At 33.0% G+C, this 18,906-nt stretch overlaps 3 protein-coding genes across 4 annotated transcripts; 1 reads left to right on the forward strand and 2 right to left on the reverse strand.

Moving 5' to 3' along the window:
* The first annotated feature begins 4,605 nt into the window (after positions 1-4,605).
* Positions 4,606-5,521, forward strand: LOC108488722 (EG45-like domain containing protein 2). The gene is made up of 3 exons (XM_017793011.2): positions 4,606-4,862; positions 4,970-5,249; positions 5,352-5,521. Exons 1-3 carry the CDS (start codon positions 4,754-4,756, stop codon positions 5,356-5,358), a joined length of 396 nt encoding a protein of 131 aa, XP_017648500.1. The 5' UTR covers positions 4,606-4,753; the 3' UTR covers positions 5,359-5,521.
* Positions 5,522-9,627: 4,106 nt separating this feature from the next.
* On the reverse strand, positions 9,628-13,481 carry LOC108487383 (uncharacterized). The gene is made up of 8 exons (XM_017791711.2): positions 13,288-13,481; positions 12,759-12,871; positions 11,959-12,030; positions 11,800-11,835; positions 10,996-11,041; positions 10,815-10,902; positions 10,188-10,245; positions 9,628-9,908 (listed from the first exon to the last, which is right to left on the reverse strand). The coding sequence occupies exons 1-8, from the start codon at positions 13,364-13,366 to the stop codon at positions 9,858-9,860; spliced, it is 543 nt and encodes a 180-aa protein (XP_017647200.1). The 5' UTR covers positions 13,367-13,481; the 3' UTR covers positions 9,628-9,857.
* A 2,644-nt stretch (positions 13,482-16,125) lies between these two features.
* On the reverse strand, positions 16,126-18,602 carry LOC108488326 (probable polygalacturonase At3g15720). Of its 2 annotated transcripts, none has more exons than XM_053020694.1 (10): positions 18,541-18,602; positions 18,143-18,268; positions 17,910-18,041; positions 17,643-17,813; positions 17,533-17,556; positions 17,238-17,445; positions 17,032-17,113; positions 16,808-16,916; positions 16,586-16,699; positions 16,126-16,500 (listed from the first exon to the last, which is right to left on the reverse strand). In XM_053020694.1, the coding sequence occupies exons 1-10, from the start codon at positions 18,541-18,543 to the stop codon at positions 16,270-16,272; spliced, it is 1,200 nt and encodes a 399-aa protein (XP_052876654.1). In that variant the 5' UTR covers positions 18,544-18,602; the 3' UTR covers positions 16,126-16,269. The 2 variants fall into 2 exon arrangements, with proteins under 2 accessions (XP_052876654.1, XP_017648097.1); XM_017792608.2 differs by having other exon boundaries at positions 17,904-18,041.
* Between the last annotated feature and the right edge of the window lie 304 nt (positions 18,603-18,906).

Genomic DNA, 18,906 nt, shown 5'->3' on the forward strand with positions numbered 1-18,906 from the left:
TAGCCAACAATAACAATGTCCATAATAGATCAAGGTAGTTCAGTAAATAGTATATATGCATGGGCATGTTCAAATGTAAAATAGTGCAAAGGTTCTATCCATCCATCCACTGCATATTACGGGTTCCTTAAAACCCGTCATCTAAACACCAAAAACAATAAGAGCCGAAACTCGACGTGGATAAACAACCTGTAACAATATGCAATAAAGGCATCTATAAAGTAAGATTCAAAGTTTCTTTGGAAACTAAAATTCGTTTCTTATTTCTTCTTAAAGTTTCAATACCCATGCTCATCTCCATCTGTTTCCCATGATTTTATTAAGGTTTCCCCCTTCAGCGGTAAATTTGTATTGAAAAAGAAAGGCTTGCTTAATAAACGAAATGTTAATCTCAATTTATTTATTTTTATTTATTTATTTGATTAAAATTTATTTATATTTATTAAGGATTGATCGTGTGTATTAATTAAAATATATTATATTAAATTATTAAAATTGGTATAAAATTTATAACGTTTGATAAATTATTGAAAAAGTAAAAGTAATATAAATATTTAAATGATACAATATAAATTAAGATAAAAAATTAATATTTAAAATGTATGATTTCAATAATATCTTTAATATCTTTTCATTTATTTATTAAAAAAGAAATATTTGATATATATTATATATTAAATCCATCTTTCAATAATTAGAAAAAAAAAGTGCATGAATGAATGTGTAAAATTTAAATTTTACGGGTTTGAAGCATATATTTATATTTTTAAATGTTGGACATTAAAAAGGACTTAATATTGAGAAAAATATTAAAACTAGACTAAGTGTGTACATATTTATATTTTTTGTAATCTATGACTAAATCAATTATTGCAAAGATTATTTATATATATATAATCCTTGTTATATTAATGGATATTCAATGTTGATATAATTTTATAAGGAAATTAGTTTGGAATAATATTCATTTTAAACTTTAGTCAATAAAGATATGTGACAATTAAATCGTGTTCCAAATGGCGCTTCTTAAGCGTGCCATATTGGAATACTTAATTTAATTGTAACTTTAAATTGCTATAGTATATATATAAAAGATTAGTATGTAAAGATATTTTTACCTCAAAAACTAGTATGTAAATTAAAATGTAATTGTTAAATTATTTTTAAATTCAAACAAAATAATACATTAAACATAGGAAAATAAATTAATAATTAAATATGTTTTAATTTAACACTTAATATCGAGGAACTTAATTCATAATGATAAAGATATCTATCTATCTCTATCTATATACTATATTATCTATTTATTTATATCTATACTCATACTTACTATATATATAAATGTATTAACTTTGAAAATAATAAACTATATATTTGTGTTAGATATAGTATACAATAAGGGAGGTGAATGTAACATCTCTTGCCTGGTCTGATGTCAGGTCTAAGTTTTGAGATGCTAAATCAGTTGTCGAAGTAATTACTATCGAAAACATTGTAAATAAACCAATCAAACATTCGAACATCTTATAAACATAATCATTATTTGTTAATCACCCTTTTCCGAGACTCTGTCAAACTTACGAAAGTTCAATTTTTAAACCGAACATGAAATAGAACCAATTTGAAAACTTTTCAAAGTTATAGAATAGGTATTGATACCCTTACTAGGTACTGAAACCATTTCAAGCTTCGAAGTTCAAAAAATCAATTTAAATTTAAATGGTATTGATACTTGACTCAAGGTACTGATATTTTCTTATAAGTATCGATACTTTAGTCTAGTATCAACACCAAAATGGCATTCTATTTGTTGAAAAACTATATGAAATATACTAAGTACTGATACCTACATCCAGAGTATTGATACCTAGTACCAAATAGTACTGATACCTACATCCAGAATATTGATACCTAGTACCAAATATGTCAAATATGTTCCATTTTGGTCCTCTTTTCATGCCCAAACTCAAACAAGTTCATTTGAAGTCTAAATGTACATGTAAAACTTACACAAACCAATTCAAGATATACAAGTAAACATTCACTTAACCATTCCTCAAATCCAACAAACCAATTTGCCATAATTTGGCACCATTTTACAACAAAACATTACAATTTCATCCCTTCAAACTCAAATGTTACCAACACGCTTATAATTCACTCAAAGTCATTCATATCCATACCAAAACATATTAATTTATGCAATTTATAGATATCATTAACATACCACAACTTATTAACTAAACACAAATTCAAGTTAACCTAACATCCACAACATTAATGTTATTTCAATTCACACCAATTCTATCATTTTATGTTAACAAAACAATGCCTATATACATGCCAAATAACCGAAATTTAATGAATAAAAGTCTACATTTATGAAACAACTCCTATATTCACACCAATTCTATCATTTTATGAAAGAGATTTTAAATATCAAATATTATAATTAGTTATATATTTTTAATATCTATATCTATACTATTATTTAAATTTTGATTGAGTTAGTATTACGAGTCAATTGAGCAACAATTTAGATAGAAAATTACAAGAATGCCCTTTCATAATTAAAATAAGTAATATTATTCAAGGTGTTTTAGTCTTTTCACTTTTAAAAATAAAACATATAGTGAGTTTCAAAGCTACACCACTTACATCAATAAAACTTTTAATTTACCACTCAATTAAAACTTTATTTTGATATTCTTATACATTTTGATTTTATTATGCACACTCTATTACATCCATCAATTGTATATATTAATAACAAATTTAATCAAGCTGGGGTCATAAGTTAACTCAACACCAGTTCAAGATCGATGACAATATCATGATAAATAATTTAATATAAAATTTTTATTTTAATAACGTACATATTTCATGTGTTATTATTACTTAGTTTTAAAGCATAAGTGTCGTCATTTATTATATTTTCTTTTGGTATTTTTCATATATGTTTTACAATCCATGTTTGGGGTTCGGGGTTGTCCCTCCCAACAATTTTGTCTCCAAGACTCGAACCCCGTTCTTCCCTTAGGAGTGCATTGTGTCTTGCCCGTGCACCCAACACTTGTATTTTAAATTTGTGGTTTTCACAGACATACGCGTGTGATAAGATTTTTAGTTATATGTAAAATGGTTAACTGAGTTGGTATTACGAATTAACTTGATACTAACTCAACTATGAAGTTACCAAAATAACCTTACTTTTAAAGGGTAATTAATATTATTATAAAGATATTTTCATGTTTCCATACTTTTATATAATTTTCAAAACAACTAAAACATTATTTGGAAATTTCACACAAAACCAAAAAAAATTATAAAAAATCTTGCGACTCCACCAATAATCATCTATTGAAATATTTTTATAAATATATCTTAACATAGAAATATTTTTGTTCACTCACGAATGTGATAAAATCTAATTATTATTATTATTATTATTTAAAAATATATTATGATATCAGTTTAAATTAGTTATACTAAAAAATTTCCTTTAAAAAAAATTAGAAGGAAAAATGCTAGTCTGGCTCAATAGATTTATTAAAACGAAAATGATTATATGGAAAATGAAAAGGAAAAGTGTTCAAGTCAGTTGATGAAGTGTGAGGATTTTGTATGACTGCCCAAATGACATAATTTTATATGTTAGTATGTAGCTTTCAAAGCTTTAACATGTTTATTAATTGTTAAAAATGATTAATGAAATCAATGTAAGGTCCATCATGTGAAAAGGGAAGGTCAGGAGGAGTACCAGACTAGACTAGACTAGCCAATTAAACATTCACAACCAAAACTCTTTGCCTTGCTTACAAAGCGACCGTAGCATCTTCTTCAAGCATTGCCCATTCACTATTTATTTATATTCTCCTATATAATCTCATCCCAATCTTTTCCATGTTTACTTCTAAGTTACACAATTTCTCCTGCTATATTTTATGACCTTACCTTAATATTGTTTACATCTAATTTAGTAATCTCCCTACCATGAATTGAAGAAAAATAGTAGTTTTTGGCTTGATTTACTTTGTTAAGTTGATTTTATTGGTGAAATCGATTAAGACTTTGGTTAAAATAATTAAGTTGATTTTATTGGTGAAATCGATTAAGACTTTACTTAAAATAATTAAAATTGATCAGTTATTAATTATTGAATTAAAACTCAATTCTACGGGTCAACTTAACTTAAATTTTTATTTTTTTAAAAAACTATAATAAAAGAAATCGATTAATAGACTTAACTGATCAATCTTAAATTAATTCTGACTATTTTTAAAAAGTGGATCCAACCAACTGATTTAACCAATTCTCATTTTAAATAACTTTTTATTAATTTTCAATTTTCCCTTGGAGAACAAAATGCCAAAAGGCAAACTAATAAAGACATCTACGCGTAATAACAAGATTTATAAACAACGGTGGAAACCAAGCCTAAAATTAACTTTACTACATCACGTTAACACTAAAGTAATAATGAATGGATGTGACGATCGCAAGTTAACCTAAGATACCCACCAAAACAAGTAACTTCATACTTTAAAGTTTGGTGATCTTTAACGTGTTTTAGGTCGCCTGAAATGTTGCTTAACAAATATATATATATATATATATATTTTCCCTAGCTACCATATTGGGCATGCTAAGGAAACTTAGATAAGGAATTAAAGGAGGAAAAAGAGTGAAACCAACCTTTATATATTTGCTGTAGATAAAAATAGTTTATGTTATTCTCCAGTTGAGGGTAATGGCACTCTTGATCTTGGCAATTCTGATTACTGCAGTTATAAGCAAAGAAGCATACTTTGTCCATGGTGACATTGGCACTGCATCGTATTATAACCCACCATATATACGTCAGTATCATTTCTTTTCTTTCTGAACAATTCAAAGCTTAAATTATATATATATATATATATTAACAATTCATCTTCATAATCATGTGTTCTGTCTTGCAATGCAGCAACTAAATGTGATGGTAATAGAGAAGAACAGTTTCCACCTGGGAACTTGTTTGTTGCAGTTAGCGAGGGATTATGGGACAATGGTGCCGCTTGTGGGAGGCGTTACCGATTAAGATGCCTGAGCGGACCTAAGCGACCATGTAAGCGGAGAACCATTGATGTCAAAGTGGTGGATTTCTGCCCTTTCACTCCATGCCCCTCTACTATCATGCTGTCCAGGGATGCTTTTGCTGCTATTGCACATAAACATGGAAGGAAAATCAATATAGAATATATACAGTAAATCCTTTTTTCTTTATCTTCATCTCCTTATTTGGCAGACAAATCAATATGGAATTTATGTTTCTGAATTTAACCATAATGATTGATTACATCTTGCAGGATTTGAAGAAGAAGCTACTATTAATACAATCATATCGAAGTAGCAGTTTCAGCCTGTGTAAGAAAGAAAAATACATGCAAGGAAGACACTAGAAATGTGATCAAGATGTTAATATCAAGTTTGTAAATTCTTTCACCGATACAAGGAAATATCAGTAACATTTGCGATAGCCATTTTTAAGGATTTTACATAAAAAGACAGAAATCACATAAGAGATTTATATGCAATTATTTCTGTTAAATAAATCAAACATTCATCATGTTTACTAGTGATGGAAGTAGTACTATATGCTCTAAGATGCACGACAGGCTATTTTCTACGATACTTGTCCATACACAGCTATGAAACCATTTCATATGTTCAAACTTTGGCTCAAGAGCCTTCACTATAAGAGGAATCAGTTAATGCATCAAGCAAGTTTGTTAAATTAGGAGTTGATATGGAGCAATATTTTCTGCAAGACAGTCTCTCTCTGAATTGAGTATTATTTACATAGCGGTGGAGTTCTTGAGGATGAAATTTATATGAATGTTCCACTTAGCTTTGGCATTTAGGCTAAAATAATCTCTAAGCATAGTTTGGAAGATTGTTTTCCCTCGATCATAATAAAATTTTATTAAAACCCAAAAGGGAAAAACTAACCAAAAACTTTATACAGACAATGTACCAAGCACACTTGACAAACTATAATACACCTCAATGCAAAGGACACACTCCTAAACGAGAAAGAAAATACAAGTTCACATGTAATATAAATAACCTATAAACTCCTGAAACCTAAAAGAACCCAAAGTTCAACTATACAACAACCAAGCTCAGTAAGAGAGCAAAACATTCAAAAATCAAGCACACTCCTTACAGTCACAAAAGATTAGCAGCTATGAACCCCCTTGGTGAACTCCAGATACTAACACACAAACCAAATGCTACTATTTGACAGATATCGGACAATCCCCTCAAGGCATAAGCTTGCAAAATAAGATCATCTCGAAATTCCTCTTTGAGCAGCTTCCTAAGCCATCACCTCTTCACCTCTGAAAACCGCTAATTCAAATTTTTGTAGCCTTCCTGCTTAATTCTATGTTTCCCAGTTCCACAACTACCTCTTCTTCCATTCTGACTGCACTAAAGCCTAACCTTTTCCCTAGAGCCCAAGCTTCTTCAACCTCTTTGATGATGTCTCTTCCAACATGCAATGGTGTCAACCTCCTAGATTTCTTAAATCTTTAACACCCTCCATTGAAAAAGATTTATTACCAACCTCCAATGCATTGTTCCATAATGACACCTTTGTCTTCACCTTTCCTTTCCTTTAAATTTCTTTTTCCTCCTTTCTTTTTAACAAAACCTTTAAGTTTTATGAACCATTCCTTATCACCATTGTCCAACCCTTTTTCTTCAATCCCATTAATCTCCCTACCAGCTTCATTTTCAGTCTCCAACATCACATTAAAGGTACCTTGACACCTCTGCATCAGACTTTGAGTGGCTGACCCATCACTTATAATGCTGTCTCCATTAGGCATGCCTTTTACCTCAGAATTTGCTTCGAGATGCCTACTAGAAGCATCCACGTTAGCCTCTCTATCTTGGCTGTCGCACACTGCGTGAAAGCCATCTACAAGGTTATGAACATAACTGAGGTCAGTTTCCGTAACTTTTGACTTTGTACCTATTGTTGCCATACGGCAGCAATACACAATTCTAGCTAAGCACTTTGTTTTAACAACCATAAAGGCTTAGCTCACATCATCGGAATTCAACAGATTCAAGTCTACATAAATGAGATCTCCGCATAACAAACTAAAATTGTACATTGTAGGATAGTTCCAGCATGACTCGGGTTGCCCAAGCAAACTAATCCAACTATTCTGCATCTAGATACAAACTCCCTCAACCAAGGGTGGATATTGGATAACCATTGACCAAGCCAAACCAAGACCACTCCCTCCATCTTCTTCAAAGTATTGTAGTCATCGAATTCAACGAGAAAATGATTCCCATAAAACTTTGCAGATATATTGGAAACTCCTAATGCTGTAAGATTATCAGTTAAGACCACGACCTCAATAACCCTTGTCGGTGTGCCAACAACACATTTATCTAACCTTTCCAAATATTCTTCTTCCACTATAGCTTCACACTCCTCTACCAACATATTCTATGGATTCTCTACTTCCCCTGCATGTTCGAGAGCTTTGCTTTTCTCCAAACGCTTGAATGACCATTAAACCTAGCCATATTGACACTGATTTAATTCTCAAAAGCCTTGACCCATTCATCCTTCCGATTGCACGTTTAGCATCTTTTTAGGATAAGGAAAGTACAAACCCAAATCTCCAACCAGACTAACTTCTTTTCCTCTAAATAAAAACATGGGCAACCTTAACATGGGATTGAAAGATATGAAGTCGTATTGTTGACAAAAACTGAAACACCACAGCACCCTTTCTACTTCGGCAATCTTGGTTGTAGACCATTAAACACACACATATTAAGTCAAATCATAGATTAGGAGAGTCTATGGAAGGAAAACTAGCAAGAAAAGGAAAGTAACATTTTGTGGGAAAAGTAATCTGTTTGTCAAACACAGCCTAGCATTTCATATGAACTGAGTGCAGTGTGTTAGTTCATGAAAGGCCCTAAGTCCATCTCAATGCAGCATTTCTAATCTCACAATATTTAAAAGGGCAACTCAAAGAAAGGGATTCTCTTAAGAAATGGCACAAGTACAGAAATAGAAGCAAACAGAAATGCTGATTATGTTGATAGTATTAGCTATAGAAGATCCATATCAGGGTATTGTACCGTATTTAGTGAAGATTTGTAGCTTAGAGTAATGAAAACCGGGTGTAGTAAAATCTACTGCGGAAGCAGAGCTACAATTGATGGCACGAGGTAGTTGTGTATTGTTTGTGGTTTAAGATTATCCTGCACAATAGAGAAAACAAACCAACAAGCATAGAATCAAGTCTTAGTTGCTCTATCATGCATCTTTCCTTAGTAAAAGAGTGATATGACTTAAGCAAGCACAAGGTGTTGTTTAACCCCAAATGATAAAAATAAGGGATACAAATTCAGCATTCGATCATTATCTAATTAGGAAGGGCTTTCCTTCTTTCCAGGGCCGTTGTATTCTTCATCATTGAAGCTGAAACATTTTGGTAAAGTCAACGCCACGAAATCCAAGTATTAACACGTAAAAACTTGGAGTTTTGCTCAGGTATCATGCATAGTGCAGGATATTATTAGCCCACTACGAAACAATATGAAAACATACATTAGCGGGCACAAAAGACAAAAATAATGGTTCATGTAGCTAAAATCTTGAAATGAGGAATATGAAATACCGTATTGACGTAATGCAAAAGCATAACCCCAAGAAACAAATATGACAAATCATGTTTATGGAATGTCAAGCACCATAGGCATGCTTCATCGAGAGAAAAACGGAATTGTAATTGCAGGACAGTTTTGCAAGCATATTTCTTTGAACAAAAAAGAAAATAACAAAAGCAACAAAGGCATCAACAATTATCCTCGTGAAACTATAACTGCATGGAGAAAAAGAATACCAGCTTCTGTTTTAAGCTATGTTTTCAGGTGAACCTACCTGTCCCTTTTTCAATCCATGGCCTATTTAAGTCTTTGATAATACAGATATTAAAGAATTTAATTGAGTTGATGAAAAAGGCAGTATATGACTTGTAACGAATGTCATTATCATCTTACCCTTACCCAGCTGCCCTGTTTTCATAATGCCTTGAAGCAGGGAATGAATTTTGGTAACTAATCCATTGCCAATCTATATTAAAACAAGCCCCCCCCCCCCCACCACCCCCTCCCCCGCCCCAAAAAAAAAAAAAAAAACCTCCTTTGATCAAAAGTAAAGAGTGGGAGCAGAAATGTTTACCTAAGCATTTCCTTTGATCATCGTTGCTCCAGTTCTAGCCTGTAGGCTCGAAGAAAAGTGTTTTTTTAGGGGAAAAGGGGGGGGGGGGGTTGAGTTGATTTCATGGACCTCTATTTTTATACCTTTTTTTTTTATTTTGTTAGCATATTTCCAAATGAACGAAAATTTAAAATATTCTCAAATGAAATTGCAAAGTTAGAAAACCTCCCTTGATTTAGCATGAAATTTGTTATTAATGTTATTGTAAAAACCCAAAGATCATGCATGGGTCTATGAGAAGCATAACAACATTATCATATCTCCAACTTCAATGTTGCAACTCAGATCAGTCATTGGTTCAGTCTGAAACATGGGAGCGGTCGTTAGAAATCCCAATATTTTAAATATATTATAAATGAAAAGTGTAGAAAGTGCTGAGCCTGCTTAACTATCTTTTTTTCTTACTGCCTTAAATTATCAAAACATTTCCTTTCTCAGTATACAAAAGTTAGGAATGACCAATACAAAGGAGAGGATAGAAGAAGCAATTGACAATTCTTTAAATGGATCTCCTTCGGATTTGGCCGCACATTCGATTTGCTTCAACTGTCTGTCAATCTTTGGAAGTTATAACCAACAACCCCAATGCTCCAATAAGAATATACTGCAACGAAAATAGAAACCAAAAGAACAATGATATTCCATAAGATGAACATGTAAGAGGCCACCATGACCGGCCAATTTGAATGGAGGGAATGTATTTTGTTTTTGATGCACCAATGATGCAAAGATGCAGAAATGAAATAGGGGAAATCCCTGGAAGAACGTTAGAAGTAAATGTAACATAATTGTAGCCACTAGTCATGATTCAGAAAAATGCTTTGTAGCACAATAGGAAAATGGCTTTCTAGTTTAAGCAATCCATGCCACATGGAAAACGAACCTTGATAATTGGCTTTTCAGTCATGATTATAGTGACCCAACCAACATACGGCAAGAACCTGCAATAAAAGTACGTGATTAGAACATTCTTTTTGGACAGAAAAGCACACCACCCTTTTGCTTGAAACATGTTAAGAGTATGATTGAGCAGAGCAAACCCAAAACTCAGGCATGCAAGATCTTTTCAATAAAACCCTCTAAAGACGAACAGGACAATTGACTCATACTAATATCTGAGACTCGTGTCTTTCCCATAGTATAAAATGTCATTATCGTTCTCTAGCATTTTATAAAACATCATTATCATTCCCTAGTTGCTATGCTTTCTGATCAAAAGAGAGATATCAAACTCTGATCCCCATTTTGTCCAACTTTGAGGGTGGTCTTACACAAAAATACTAATATTCAAGGTGGTCTTACACAAAAATACTAATATTCAAACTTCAAACAAAAGTAACACTAATTAACAAAGATATCTCCCAGTATGCCCTATCTCCATAACATGCATGAGTATAAATGTCTGTGTGTTGGATTCTTTAAGATATGCTATGATTTTGAAGATGAAAACAGAGAACAAAAAGGTAATCTGTAATGCACAAAAGTAAAGGTTGAATGCTAAAGGCTTTACCCAACAGCTCTGCCCATGATATGGTGCCTTTGAAGGTATTGCTGACCTTGAGCATATAAAAGCCTGTCATCCCCATAATTGTTGTCTCCTGAAAATGCATAGATAGAGGAAGAACATTTAATTACCAAACAATGCAATTCTGGCAATAGCAAATTTAATATTTATCCAAATTAGCTATCACCTTTGGTGAGGACATCAACTTCTCCAGTATCTTGCCTTTCATGGACCTACAACAATATCAAATATAAAATTTCAGCACATGCCAAGAACATGTTCATTGATAAATCTGTTCAAACAACAAAAAAGGTTTTTCCTGTCCTCCTTATATAGTTTCAAAGTAAAGATAGGGTAGGAGCGTACAGTTCAACAAACACAATGGGTTTAGATTTTTCAAGTAGTAAGTATCGCATCTGCTGCAATTTTGCATTCGCATAAAGCATAAGTGAGCTCAAATAATTATTATCTTTCTAACCCAGTCCTCCTGACAATTTGGATACTAAATAACAGCTGCATCTAGAAAGCATATAGAAGCTTGGTAGCTAATGCTTCCTAGCGGTCAATGTCCCTTTAAGTTTATCAAAGAAAATTAGCTTCTTAAATAATTATACACAGACCATTTTGGTAGCAACAAAAATCAGTCATTAAGCATCTATGCCTAACCAAATGATCAATCATATAAGAAAAGATCATCTAATTCCAATTAAGAATTTATTGGCTCCTAAACAATGGCTCAAGCATATATATCCACAAACACTGACTCTTACATGGAAACATTTGTTGATATTAAATTAGCAAATAAAGTCAATTGATTTGCTACTCCTATTCTAAGGCAAGTAAAATAATCTGTTGCTCATACGTCTGAATGTCTAGATGGAGATGGAAATAGCAATCCTTCGAAATAATTTGAAAACCACTTTTTACAGTCATAATACATACAACTCTGTCCAAGGTCAATAAAAACAAGTAGTACGTATTAAAAAGTTACCTTAATTACACGATGCACAATTGGGATTTCACGGCCCTGACAAATTTACAGTTTGAGAAATGAATTAGCAAAAGACCGTGAAGGCCGAAACAGCTGTAACAACAATAAAATAAAATACAGAATGAAATAAAAATAAGAAAATAAAACAAATGCACTTACATCAATATTAAAAACAACAATCTCTCCTGCTCGAATAGGATCTTTACTCATGTGTAAGAACAAAATATCCCCCTGCATATGACATAATCCTAGCCAATTAAGCAACAGCTACACACATAGGGATCCACATGAACAACACTGGTCAAACATGTCAAGCAGTTCCACTAAAATGATTGTATGACAAAATTAATTTCATTCTGGTCTTACTACAAATCCAATGTGTGTCAGTCTAAAAATCAAATGACATGATTATTGGCAGATTGGTAGCAATAGCTAGTAGAGTGTAGTTGGCACCAACAGAGTACTTTAATTTGCCCTAATTTATTTCAAATAAAGCAGGGACTGGAACAACATTGTCCTCACCCATGATAATGACAACATACAAGGAAAGGAATAAATTGATATCAATTTCAAGAAGAAAAAAAAGGCTTCTCGGTAAAAAGAAGTGATGCATGTTATCAGTCAAAGCTTTAAGTTACATATATAGAGCTCAAAACATATCAGGGAGAGAGAAAAGGTACACACTTTAAGGTGTTAGATGGCAGATTCGGCCATCTCCCTGCCCTTTATTTGTAAATCTAAAATTTCAAAGCCGTTAAAATCTTCATTGTCACACTCTCTCATGTTTCTTCCTGAAATGACTAAGTATAACCTATGTTATCCAAACTCTTCATTTTCCCTAAATTACCTGTGAACGACAGCCATGTCCAACTATATTCAAACTCCAAAAATATTGAAAAAAACTAAAGAGTGAAACCCACCAAAATCATTTAAGCATTATCTTCTTTAAGTTCACTTACCCTCTTGAAGCCAGGTTCCATACTTCCTGAAAGAACAACGACAACAGGAGACTCACTGCCAGTGACACACATCAATCCCTTCCATATTATGAGGGCAGACGTAACAATCATACCTGAAACAGTACATCTTTCCATATGATCAAAATTTCACAGGTGGAATAATTGATGACAACAACTTTTCAAAACATTTTTTTATTCGAAAATCCCACGCATGTCCATGATGCCACAACAAGTTTGCAGTAACACCCAAAGGAGATCAAAAGACATGCATAAATATACCCTAAACTTTTGCAGAGCCCATTACAGATTCGATAAAAATAAATAAATGAAGGAATTGGACGATAGCTACGCTTGGAATTGAAGTACAAAATAACCCCAATGAGCCACTAAACAAATTCGTAAACAAAATACACTACACACTCTGGATCTATCTGAAACAAAAAGTAAAACTACGTTCTGAATTCTTAAAAGAATAACACAATATGACTTGGGTACATATAGTAGAGATGGCATTTAGTTAGATACGTACCAAGGCTGACGACCTGGGTGAGGAGCTGGCGGATCTGGATTGATTTGATGGAGTCTACGGTGTCTCCGATCCAACCCATGTTTTCTCTTTTTCAGATGTGTTTCAGTTTCTTTGTTCTTCTTCTTCTCCTTTGTAGTTTATATACCAAATTAGAAGACGCAGAATAGCTGCTATCCCATCTAAAATGTTTGGCTTAATACATCTTTTGAGCCTTGTACTATAGTTAAATTATCATTTTCGTACATGTACTGTTTTTATCAATTTAACTCCTATACTTTCATTCTGAATACCTGTTACCCATCTATATTTTCCGTTAATTTCTTTTTTCATCCAATCAAATGCTGCAACTTCTAAAAAAACTTAAAATTCCTTTAAACTTTCAAAATTTCCATAAAAAATGCAAAAAATTCCTTAAATTTTTCAAAAAAAAAAAATACCATAAAATTCTGCTAAGTATTTTCCTTTGTTTTTTTATTGTTTTGTTCTCTCAACTTCTCAAAAACACTAACACTACTCCTAAATGGAATTCTTTTCATGCACTTCCTCATTTCCTGTAGTCATAGAATCTTGGCTGGCCTGATCATTGGTCCTCTCTTTCTTGCAATGTTCTTTGGCATGATCATAGTAACCACATGTATAACAAATGGTAAGCAATCCCTCGTATTCGATGCACTGAGTGAATCCCTTGATCCCCATAAAAGATGTCAAAGGCTTGTTTAAATCGACAACAATAGCAATCCACGCGAAACGCCCTCTTTTTGCCAATCATTATGTTATAATCTATGTTCACAACTTTCCCAAGCACTTCTGCAATTGTCCTCATCAAACTCTTCATGTAATATTTGTAAGGTAACCCCGACAACCACACCCACACAACTACCTTGAATGGATCACCCTCTGGTTGCGAAGTCCCTACTCTAAGGTTGAACAGTAAGATATTGCCTATAAATCATTCATGGTCCTTCAGTGAGGACTTTGTTATAATCTTACGTTGATGCAAATTTCACCAGAAAACAATTATTATCAAGATCCACAAGTTGGAAATTCGCTGCAGGATACCACAAGGATTGGATTCTACCAATGAGAGCCCTATAACCGATGGAACGACTAAGAAGACGTACAATAATTGATTTCTCCATACTATTATAGATTAAATCGTGAACACGCTCTAAGAAACAAATCTCAGGATATAGTCCATCCCTACATATCACCACATCTTCTTCATTCAAGAGAACGCCATCAGCATCCCAGCCATCATCCACTTCTCCCCATGATTCAGTTGATACTTTGCTTAATTGACATATTTTTGTTATTCATTTAAATATTTTTGGACATGAGTTTTATTGATTTTGGCACTTTATTGATTTTTTTTATGTAGGTACAATATTGTTTAATGCGTCGGAAATCAAGTTAAATTATTGTAAGTTAAAATGAAGATTTTTTTATAAGAGTTGAAGTGGAGCACAAAATTCTTAAACATTAGAAATATTTTAATAATTATTTTTATTTACAAAATATTTCTTTTAAGGATTTAATTAATAACTAGATTTATCTTGAAGCACAAAAGAACACATATTTTATTTTAGGGTTTAATAATAATAATAATAATAGTTGTTGTTGTTGTTATTATATAAGTGGTGAATGTGGGGGCGTATAAAGGGCCATAAACTTTCCTCAGTTTCTGTTTTTAATTTTTGGATTGTGGTCGCACGGTGGTTTTAGGGTTTTTAAGTTTTCTTGAATTTTCATTTTTAATGTCTTTGAGTAATTTTTTTTAATTGTTTTTTTTCTTATCTTTAAATTATGATGAGTAGTTAAATTTTATTTCTAGTTTTAGGTCGATAATTAATCTGGTGTTTAAATTGTGAAATTTTGAAATAGTACGTATATTTTTTAATTCAGTATTCATTAATTCTTCGGATTAATAAATAGACCAGTCATCTCATTTTGTCATTTTAACATCAAAATAGAGTTGGGCACTTAATTCGATATTGGATGACATACAATTGGTGAATCGGTACGATCTATAATTGTCATATTTGGTCCATTGAAGAATAAATTGACACGATCATTTGAGTGAGTAGTTGGATCCATCAAGGGAGTTAACGATCAAGTTTAAACGACCCATGAAGTTGAGGTCGTTGATTAGAGTCAGATCCTTCTAGCTCGCAAGGCTGTCGAGGAATTAAATCATTGAAGTTGATTTCAAGGTTATTCATTTGGTCAGTGCTAGTTGTCGGGCTATTCTCGCAGTAAATTCGGGTGGTTTGAGACTATTCTTTGATCACTATAATCAATTTATCAGTTCGAGGAAAAAACTCAATGTCAGGATATGTTCGAAGTAGAAATCAAAATCATGTTTGAAGTTGGAGCTTTCGGTTTATTCAATTTTAACTTTGTTTGTTTATTTTACGCTTAATTTATTTCTAATATTTATATGTCTACTTAGTTTTTAGTTATTTATTTTATATTTAAACTTAATTTCTTTCACAAATTTCACATAAATTCTTGATGATAAGAAATAATTGAAATTAATAATACGAATTTAGTTTTGGTGATTCCACCTCCATTATCAATATTTGACAAATGCCTGTCTTTAAAGAATTTCTTACATGTAGCAGCTTCTTCCATCTCAAGATCTCCAAATTTGACATCAATGACCTCTTTATTACGAACCATCTTTGTTGCCCTTTAAAGGTCAGAAGGCAGCGGTGACCCGAGCCGTTCATGGCTGGAGAAGGCAGAGATTTACTCAAATTGGTGAAAAATTTTAGTTTGAGTCCCTCTTCTTGAAACAGTATATCCACTAATTAAAACAATTAATGAACAGTGGCGATCTAGTTGGAATAGACTGAGTAGATGTTTTATTAAATAGGCAGAACTAGAATTACATAAGACAAACATAAATTAATGTCAAAGTTTTGATATAACCATACAAATCCTTGATCCATCATTTTTGAAGTAGCCACCTTCTTCTCCTGGTTAAGGTTGCAGTCCCTTCACAACAGGTTTGGTATGGGTGCAGTTTCCATGAGCGTCGAAGCTGAAGGAGTAGGCCTTCTTCCCTGGAACTGTAGATATTATGTGGACATAATAAAGCTGAATGTTCGTGCAACCAACATTCTGGTCGCAGCTCAAATTGATCACCTTGTCTGTGGTTGATGTTCCAGTGATGTATCTATACGAGACGTCGCTGATCTTAATGCCCGATGTCTACCATAAGTAGGTTCAAAAACCAGTTGTCAGCTACCATAAATATGCATATGGAAGTCAAAGATTTGGATTCAAGTTGACCCACCTCGTTTTTGCAATGACCACCGGGACAATAGTACTGGTCGATAATAATAGGGTTATCAGCTCGGATGAACTTGATTTTCTCGAATAAGATCTTCCTTGCATATCCAACGCCTCCCTTACATAACATGAAAATGTTTTTAGTTAAAGTTAATAAGATAAGTACCTAACTTGTTGACCAAGTTGCTTGCTTGCTAGCTTTACGATATCTAATTATTAATATTACCTGCCATGTCTTAATTCTAACTCCTGTCATAGTTTCATTGAAAGTACAATTTCGCACATGCACTTCCTCCACTGTGTCGTTCCCTCCATGAGCGCCCAATGATCCAACGCTGCATTTTGTGCTTTCTTTTTTGAAACAAAATATTTGAATATGATCTACAGAAATCGGGACTATTTTGTGAATAAAGAATGTATCCAATTTTGTTGTAGTTGTTGTGTACTGACCTGATGCCATGCCCAGGGCCGCATGCAATGCCAGTAATATTGATGTGGGATGAACCTGAGCTAATAGCTATGCAATCATCCCCTGCCACCATTGCACACAGTGATAACAAAGTTCAATATAAAAAAATCCACACTGCTTAGTGCTTATCCAATAATATGAAGAAAGTGAAGTTTTTCATGGTCAACATCATATATAGCCGAAGTACCAGTGCCGATAAAAGAATTCAGTATCCGAACGTTGCTGGAACTGGCTATGTCGATACCGTCAGTGTTAGGGCTTGTTTTTGGGGCACTTATATGCAGGTTAGAGAAAGTAACATCTTTGCAATTGAATATAGCAATGTGGTTTCTTTGGCTATTAATATGTTTTGTTCCCTTGAGCACAAGCCCATTGCACCTATAGAAAGTCAGTGCCTGTCAACAAACACAAATAAGCCATTAATTAATTATAAATGTTATTGCAGATAATTAATATCAGCAGAAGAGAAAGTTTGTGTTTACTGTTGGTCCTTTGCAGGTTCCACCCTGGAGAACAAAAGTACACATATATGAGAAAATTTCCCAAGAAAACAAGGAGAAAGAATAATGAATTATTTGCAGTATTTAGCTACCTCTGGAACCCTATACGAACTACACTCTGACCACCATATAGCCCCTCGGCCATTAATTGTGCCAGATCCAATGATGGTAAGTCCATTTACATTAGTGAAGGCAAGCCACATGTCAAGGTGATAACCTTTCCATGCGCTTTTGGAATCGGGTGCAACGATGTTTCCTGACATCTATGGTACTCAATTCATTAGGTTCAAGTTATCAATATGAGCCCTGTTCATTACATGTAAAATATATATACATATATTGATTATATTTACCAATACATGGATAGAAGTGGACTTGCAGGGACCGCTGAAAGTGACAGGCTTCAGCAAGAATATCTTCGACGCTGGTATAACGAGGATTGGATTTCTTGAAGGAGAATTGCAGGTAGATTTCCATGCTTTGGAAAAGGCCTATGAATTTTATCCAAAACAATGTTAAAAGCATAATTGCATAATTGCATAACAAGCTAACATAAGCAAAAGGAAATGATAAGTTCAGTGGATGAATTTACAGCAGAATCATCGGTTTTCCCGTCTCCAACTGCTCCATAATCCATCACATTAAATAAATTTGTTGCACCGCTTGCTCCTCGTGTGAGGACGTACAAAATTGTAATAAAAACGCTGAAGATCAGTTCCTGCATCAACCATAACCTTTATCAAATTAATTTAGCAGTCGAAATCGATGTGTAAGAGACATCCTGGTAGCTATATCTCACCATTTTGGGTACTATAGTAGGGGAATATAATATATAATGATGCAAAAAAGAATGAACGAACTTGTTGTGCAAGTTCCTTGTTGCTTAATGCATGCACATTTTGGTGAATGGGTGTAATCGAGCTTAAGAAATACCTAAGAACAACAATTTTATTGGATCTGGTGCTGAGCATAGAAGTTTTATTTTCTTACCATTGTACGCAAAGACAATAGAGATGATAACAGGGAAGAAACTGCAGGAAGGCTTGTGTACTTCTAAGAAGGCAAAAGGCATGATTTATAAGGTGAAATATCAATTGTTTTTTAAGGAAGGAAATGCTTAATTGGACATATCATTAATAGGCATGATTTATAAGGTGAAATATCAATTGTTTTTTAAGGAAGGAAATGCTTAATTGGACATATCATTAATTTAGAATCTGCCACGTTGTTTATTTGTAGAATTTGGCAACAGCAGCAGTGTAAAACTTTCCTTACATGGCTAGCCTCTTAATTCCAATGATTAAGATTGGATTAATATTTGAAGCCATAACAGGTAGTACATGATATCACCAAAAT

Source organism: Gossypium arboreum, chromosome 10 (genome assembly GCF_025698485.1).
Source record: "Gossypium arboreum isolate Shixiya-1 chromosome 10, ASM2569848v2, whole genome shotgun sequence".
NCBI classification, from domain to species: Eukaryota; Viridiplantae; Streptophyta; class Magnoliopsida; order Malvales; family Malvaceae; genus Gossypium; species Gossypium arboreum.